General features: G+C 57.3%; 3 protein-coding genes across 3 annotated transcripts; 2 read left to right on the top strand and 1 right to left on the bottom strand.

Annotated features, from left to right (window-relative positions):
* On the top strand, positions 1-2,684 carry ENH_00012280 (hypothetical protein, conserved; the record flags this gene model as incomplete). Its single annotated transcript, XM_013578984.1, has 3 exons — positions 1-1,440; positions 2,289-2,348; positions 2,598-2,684. Coding segments are annotated over 3 exons (1,587 nt in total), but the record flags the coding sequence as incomplete, so codon positions are not given.
* Positions 2,685-2,795: 111 nt separating this feature from the next.
* Positions 2,796-6,136, bottom strand: ENH_00012270 (hypothetical protein, conserved; the record flags this gene model as incomplete). The annotated part of the gene is made up of 7 exons (XM_013578983.1): positions 2,796-2,870; positions 3,103-3,285; positions 3,452-3,577; positions 4,327-4,376; positions 4,548-5,146; positions 5,488-6,012; positions 6,129-6,136. 7 exons carry the CDS (start codon positions 6,134-6,136, stop codon positions 2,796-2,798), a joined length of 1,566 nt encoding a protein of 521 aa, XP_013434437.1.
* A 289-nt stretch (positions 6,137-6,425) lies between these two features.
* ENH_00012260 (hypothetical protein) lies at positions 6,426-7,412 on the top strand (the record flags this gene model as incomplete). The annotated part of the gene is made up of 1 exon (XM_013578982.1): positions 6,426-7,412. A coding segment is annotated over one exon (987 nt), but the record flags the coding sequence as incomplete, so codon positions are not given.
* Positions 7,413-7,478: the final 66 nt, after the last annotated feature.

Below are 7,478 nucleotides of genomic sequence, written 5' to 3'. Positions count from 1 at the left end.
GCCCTGGGGGCCCCCCCCGACGCGGGGGGCCCCCCGGGGGCCCCCCCGGGGGCCCCCCCGGGGGCCCCCCTGGGGGCCCCCCCCGCCTCCCAGGGCCCCCTGGGGGCCCCCCCGGGGGCCCCCCTGGGGGCCCCCCTGGCCGCGGGGGGCCCCCCGGGGGCCCCCCCGGGGGCCCCCCCGGGGGCCCCCCTGGGGGAGTGGGGCGGGGAAGTGGACTTGGGGGCCCTGCAGATGCTGGGGGGCCTTTTAGTACCCTTATTGGTGCTTTGTTTTTTTGCTGCTGGGGCCCTGCGGCTGCGGAGGGGGCCCCCCCGTGCTGCTTATTTGCAGTTAGTTGTGGGGGGCTTTTTGTTTACCATAGGGAGCTTTTTGCTGCTGGGGGGCCCCCCTGCAGCAGCAGGCCAGGAGGGGCAGCAGTGGGGGCCCCTGCTGTGGCTGTGGGCTTTTCTGCAGCAGCAGCAGCACGCCCAGCTGCTGCTGCTGCTGCTCCTCACCTCTGCAGCGGGCCTCCTCCTCGCCTTCGGCCTCGCCCGCAGCAGCAGCAGCAGCAGCTGCAGCAGCAGCAGCAGCAGCAGCAGCAGCAGCGGGGAGGCTGCTGCTGCAGCGGGGCGGCTGTGCAGGCTGCGGAAAGTGTTCCATTTGCTGCTGGTGGGAAATGTTGCTGTTGTGTCTTTGTGGGGTTCTTTTTCTTTTTTAGTTTTGTGTCTTGGAGTTCTTTTGTGGCTGCTGGCAGCAGCAGAAGTGCTGCGGCTTTCCCGTGTCTTCCCCTTCTTTTCCCGTGCTGCTGCTGCAGCATATGGGCCATTTGTGGGGCCCCGCGAGACCACTGGTCTGGTCCTCACGCCGCTGCTGCTGCTGCTCGGCGTTGCTGCTCCTTTGCTGCTGCCTGCTGCAGCAGCAGGGGCCCCCGGGGGCCCCCCGGCCCTCCTCGGCCTCGTCTTCGCCGGCTGCGGCGATGCTGCTGCTGCTGCTGTTGGCAGCTGCTGCAGCAGCAGGGCCCCCAGCAGCAGCAGCAAAACGTGCGCGGCCCCGCAAGCCAGTCCAGGCAGCCCTGCTGCTGCCCGCAAGGGCCCCAAGGGCCCCCACGGGGCCCCTGATAACAGCAGCAGCAGCAGCAGCAGCAGCAGCAGCAGCAGCAGCAGCGGAGGCCCCGAGGGGGCTCCCGAAAGCAACGGCAGCAGCAGCAGCAGCGGAGGCCCCGAGAAGGCCCCCGAAAGCAGCAGCAGCAGCACCACCAGCAACAGCCCCGAGGGGGCCCCCGAAAGCAACAGCAGCAGCAGCAGCAGCAGCAGCAGCAGCAGCAGCAGCAGCAGCAGCAGCAGGGGCCCCCTGGCAACTCTTCGGGGGCTGTTGGCCCCTGAAAAGAGCTTCGCCGGATTCGCAGCTTTTGTCTTTTGCAGTTTTGTTTCTGGAGGACTTCTTTTCCATTTGCTGCAAATGGTGCTTTTACACTTTTGTATAAATATATATATAAATATATAAATATATATATATAATATATAAAATATAGTATATTATATAATATATATAATATATATATTATATATATTATATATAATATATGTTTTATAATATTTATATATTATATGTATTATATATCATGTATATAATGTGTATATAATATATATCTATACTTACATTCATGTATGTATTGTTATATATAATATGTTTATATTTATATGCATATAATATATATATATAAATATATATATATATGTATATATATATATAAATATATAATATATTTATATAATAAGAATACTTTTGGGCACATAATGGCTGTTGGGGATTTGCTTTTTATATTTATTTATTTATTTATATTTATAAACATTTATTTGTACTTGTATATATTTGCATATTATAAGAAATTATGTAAAATATGCCTAGACATATTATATATATATATTTATATATTTATATTTATATACACATGTGTGTGTGTTTGTATTATGGAAATTTATTTAAATATATCTGTATATATCTTTGTATAATAATATGCACATATATATATATATATAGATATATATAATATATATATACATATATGTACTATATATATATATATATAAGTGCATATATATATATATTTTATATGTATATCATACATATATATATCTATATATATATATATCCATATTATTTTACATGTATTTTTTTGATCTTTTTTATTTTGCTGCTTTGCTGTTTTTAATTATATTTCCGTCTTTTTGTCTTTTTGTTTTTTTATCTTTTAATTTTTAAATCTTTTTCTTTTTTCTTTTTTCTTTTTGCTGCTGCTTTCTTTGCAGACCTCCAGAGTAAATGTTGCTGCCTTCGCCGTTGCTGTCTTCGCCGCCGGGCTTTTCGAGGTGAGCGACAAGCAGCAGCAGCAGCAGCAGCAGCAGCAGCAGCAGCAGCAGCAGCAAAACGGCTTACCAGCAGCAGCAGCGGCAGCAAAACGGCTTAGCAGCAGCAGCAGCCGCAGCAAAACGGCTTAGCAGCAGCTGCAGCTGCAGCAGCAATACGGCTTAGCAGCAGCAGCAGCAGCAGCAGCAGCAGCAGCAGCAGCAGCAGCAGCAGCTGAGTTGTGTGCTGCTTGTGCTGCTTCTCCTTTGCAGGCCAGCACGAGGGACATCGACAACTTCAACGTGGCGATGATTGGCTGCGTTTACTACCAGCTGGTGGCTGGCTTCATGGGTGCTTAGTGCTGCACCCGTGCTGCAGCAGCAGCAGCAGCAGCTGCTGCTGCTGCTGCTGCAGCAGCTGCTGCTGCAGCGCACGCAGCGCTACAGCAGCAGCTGCTGCAGCCGCAGCCGCTAAACTGCTGGAACAGCTGCTGGGCTGCTGCTCCAGCAGCTCTTGAGCTGCTGCTCCAGCAGCTGCAGCAGCTGCTGAGCCGCAGCAGCAGCAGCAGCAGCAGCAGCAGCAGCAGCAGCAGCAGCAGCAGCAGCTAATCCAGCAAAGGCTCTTCTCCACGAAGAGCCGAAGAAGTTTCCAAAAGGAGAGGCAGCCGGTCGCGCTTTTGCTGCACTTGGTAGCCGGAAATTCCCAAGACCAGCAGCAGAATCTGAAGTTGCTGCTGCTGCTGCTGCTGCTGCTGCTGCTGCCCCAAACTTCGCTCACCAGCACTGTGAAGTTCTCTATCGCGAAGTAGTCGAATTTAACTGAAGAGCATTTCGCGGAAACATTCTTTGCTGTGCGCTTCGCCTTCTCGTCCGCAGCAGCAGCAGCAGCAGACGGCAGCAGCAGCAGCAGCAGCAGCAGCAGCAGCAGCAGCTCGCTTGGGAGGTCGAAGAAGCCCACAGGCTGCAAAGACTCAGCAGCAGCAGCAGCAGCAGCAGCAGCAGCAGCAGCAGCTCGCCTGGGAGGTCGAAGAAGCCCACAGGCTGCAAAGACTCGCGAATTTGAGAGAAAATATATTTTATATTTTTAAATATATTTTATATTTTTAAAAAGGGAAAAGAAGAAGCACCTCGAAAGGAGTGTCTACGATGAAGTCCTTGAGCGCGAAGCCGTACAGAACTTGCACAACGCCCAGCCAGGCGCAGACGCAAGAGGAAACGAAGTTCCTGTCCACTAAAGGAGGCAACGCCTTGTCCTGAAAAGTTTAAAATTAATTTAAAATAAGTTTAAAGTGAAAAATAAATAAATAAAAAGAATTAATTGGGAGTTTCCGCCGCTGCAACAGCGCAAACCTCGCGGCGTGCAACTTGCACGCTGAACAGGCAGGCGGCGCCCAGCGCCGCGGCGGTCCAGTCTGGTCCGGGGAATTCGCCAATTAAATGCAAAATTGGTTTAAATTGTTTATTTGATATTTTAAAATTCGAAAATTATTTATTTTTGAATTTAAAATTCACAAATTGACTTTTGAAGTGCCGCGCTGAGGCCAGTGAAGCCGGGGATCAGGCCGAGGAGGCCGTGGCGCGAGCCGAAGACGACCGCCTGCGCGGGGCTGATCGCCGAACTAAAAGTCCCATTTCGCTTTTATTACCGTCAAATTATCTGAAATTTGGAATTTAAATCTCAAAAAAGAAAAAAAATTTCAAATTCGACGCCTCACAAGCCAAGATCAGCGACAGGAAGTGGCCGAAGAACACAATGACGCTCCTGCGGCCTCGCCGTCGCTGTGTCTGGCTGCGCTTTCGCGGCAAACGAACTGACCAGCCTGAACAGCCCACGCGTGAGAAAGAACAGCTGCTGCAGCAGCAGCAGCAGCAGCAGCAGCAGCAGCAGCAGCAGCAGCAGCAGCAGCGCGGGGACGCACCGAAAGATTGCTGCAGCAGCAGCGCCCCGACTGCAGCAAAGTTGAACTCGGAGTGGCTTGCTGCTGCGGTTAACTCCACTCACCAAAAGCTGCCAGCAAAAAGCCTCCCGAGAGCGAAAGTCCAGCGGCCGGCCTGCAGCAGCAAAGTGCGAAATGAAAGCAGCAAAAACGCTGCTGCTGCTGCTGCTGCTGCTGCTGCTGCTGCTGCTGCTGCACCTACCCCGCGCCCGCGTTGATGAAGGCAGCCAGCGAAAAGTAAAAGACCAACAAGCTCGAAGTCATTATAACGAAGCTCCGCTCCCACTGAGTTTGCAGCTTCTTCGTGCTGCAGCGGGGGCTGTTTGCTGCTGGCTTACCGCGGGGCTGTTTGCAACAAACTGAACAAACATGAACTGCTGCTGCTGCTGCTGCTGCTGCTGCGCGAAACTTACGGGCAAATAAAGATAGCCGCCCCCAAAGGCCACGCAAAAGGCGAGAAGAGAGTACAAATAGGCTTTGTTGGTGAACTGGGGGCCTGTGTTCGTGCTGGGGGCCTCCTCAGCTTCCGCAGCTTCCGCAGATTCTGCTGCTGCTGCTGCTGCTGCTGCTGTTGCTGCTGCCGGCGGCGCCGGAGTTGAGAACATTTCCGCGTACGGCTCAATGGGCAGCCGCTGCTCCAGCTGGAGCAGCTCTTGGTAGAAAGCCGGAGTCAGCGGAAAGCCCTGGCTCCTGGCCGCCTCGACGCGCGCCCGCAGCCCGCTGGGACAGCCGCGGAGGCCCCAAACGGAGAGAAATAAAGAGAAAAAATGGAAGAAAAGAAAGAAAAAGAACTGCATTTTAGCCGCGGGACTGCAGAGCTTCGGAATACAAGACAGGAAGTGGCTGCGCTCTGCCGCAGCCCGCGCGCCCGCAGCTGCGGTGTATCTGCAGCAGCGGCGCGCAGCCAACACGGAACTTCAAAAGGCTCATTATTTATATTTTAGTTTATTAAAGACGAAGGGGCGGCTGGCGCCGTCTTGGCCCGCGCGAGCCGCGGCCCGAGGTTCAACTTGCAAATTTCGGCGAGTTCGCGGCGCAAAAAGCCGCTCGGGCCGAGAAAGCTGCGAGAAAGCTCGAATTTCAAGAATAATTTCGAACAAAAAGTGGAAAAGGAGCACTTTGGCGGCCGAGATCTGCGTGTCTGCTGCTGCTGCTGCCGCTGGACGCGCGGCGGCCGCACCAGTGGGCTCCCGCTGCAGCAGCTGCTGCTGCTGCGCGATCCGCACCCAAGGGCAGCTCCTCCTGAGCTAAAATTCCTCCTGGGGAGCCTCCAGCCAATTTCGGGAGAAGTTAAAGGGCCCCGGAAAGCTGGGGGGCCCCCGAAAGGCGCGCAGCGCATGCCCCCGCCCCACAATGGATCTGCAGCCTGCAGCCGCCGCCGGACTCCCCGCTCTTTGCCGCAGCGCCCCAGCGCCCCCCCGGGGCGGACTCTGCAGTCTTTAGGCCGCAAGCCACTCGCGCTCGGGCCAGCCCGCTCTGCTGCTGCTGCTGCTGCTGCTGCTGCTGCTGCACTTCTTGCTGCTGCAGCACGGCCGGGCTTTCCCTCTTCCTTTCCTTTCTTTCTCTCCTGCCTCTCTCCAACATAGGCCTCCCCCTCCCCACTCGAGGCCTCTGCTGCCAGCTCCTCTCCCGCTGCTGCCGCTGCTGCTGCTGCTGCTGCTGCTGCTGCTGCGCAGTTCAGCCGCGGGGGCCCCCGGGGCCCCTCTGCCTGGCCTTTGCGTCTGCTGCGGCTGCTGTCTGCTGCGGCCCTGCTGAGGGCCCCCAGGACAGCCGAGCCGCTGCGGGGGCCCCCTCTTAGCCCCTATTTGGGGGCCCCCCGGGAGCCCTCCACATGGCTGCTGCTGCTGCTGCTGGGGGGCCCCTGGACTCGCGCATTGCTGCACAAACTTTGCTGCTGCAATGAGAGCTTTTGCTGCTGCTTCCTCTCACAGTTCAGCGGCGGCAGTCTGAGCTGGGCCCCGGCGGCCCCGCACGCCGTGCTGCAGGCTGCAGCAGCAGCAGCAGCAGCAGCAGCAGCAGCAGCAGCAGCGGCGGCTGCAGATGCCTGGGGAACTGACCGCGGTGCCGGCTCCTGGGGGCCCTGCTGAACTCCCACAGGCGCAGCAGCAGCAGCAGCAGCAGCAGCAGCAGCAGCAGCAGCAGGGGGGGCCCCCCGAGAATGCAGATGGTCTCCCCAAATGGAAGCCCCGCCTCAACCCCTTCTCCCCAGGGTTTGGGGGGCCCCCCGGGGGCCCCCGAGGCCCGGGGGGCCCCCAGGGGGGCCCCCATGTTGGGGCTGCTGGGGTGGCAAGTTCGCCTTTATGGGCAGCTGCAGCAGCTGCTGCAGGGGCCCCTGGCCTCTTCTCTGGGCCTGGGACTGCAGCACAGGGGGCCCCCCAACCCGGGGCCCCTTCAACTTGCTGCTGCTTCTTTGCTGCGGCTTGCTGAGGTCCGAAGGAGGGCTTTGGCCCTTGCGGGGTTGGCGCCTGCCCAGCAGCAGCAGCAGCAGCAGCAGCAGCAGCAGCAAGGGCAGCAGCAGACTCCGCAGCAGCAGCTGCTGCAAAGTGCTGCGCAGCAAGGTCACCCGCAGGGGGAGGTGCAGCAGCAACAACAGCAGCAGCAGCAGCAGCAGCAACAGCTGCAGCAGCAACAACAACAGCTGCAGCAGCAGCAACAACAACAGCAGCAGCAGCAGCAACAGCTGCAGCAGCAGCAACAACAGCTGCAGCAGCAGCAACAACAGCAGCAGCAGCAGCAGCAGCAGCAGCAACAGTCCCCAGTGTTCTCCCTCACAGCCCTCCAAGCTCTGCGGCTGCAGGCTCTGCAGCAGCAGCAATTTGCAAGCCGCTTAGCAGCAGGGATTTCGGGGGCCCCGGGGGCCCCCGGGGGCCCCCCTGGAGGGTCTTTGGAGAGCCATTTGCCTGCTGCTGCGCAGCGCAGCGCAGCAGCAGCAGCAGCAGCAGCAGCAGCAGCTTTGCTGCCTTCTGGCCTGCTGCTGCCCCCGCCTGCTCAAACCCTTGCCCAGGGGCCCCCCACGGGGGCCCCCTCCGCAGCTCCCTTGGGGGCCCCCCCCCTGGGGGGCCCCCCAGTACCCTTTGCTGCTGCTGCAGCCGTTGGCTCTGTTGCTGCAGAGCCGCTGCAGCTGCTGAGTCCCCTAAAGCGGCGCCGGCAGGTTGGCCAGGCCATGGGGGCCCCCCTCCCCGGGGGGCCCCCCGGGGGCCCCCCCGGGGGCCCCCCG

This window comes from Eimeria necatrix, genomic scaffold (genome assembly GCF_000499385.1).
Source record: "Eimeria necatrix Houghton genomic scaffold, Enh_scaff1386, whole genome shotgun sequence".
Classification (NCBI taxonomy): Eukaryota; Apicomplexa; class Conoidasida; order Eucoccidiorida; family Eimeriidae; genus Eimeria; species Eimeria necatrix.
Note: the sequence above shows the minus strand (reverse complement) of the source record. Positions and strands in the feature narration are given on the sequence as shown.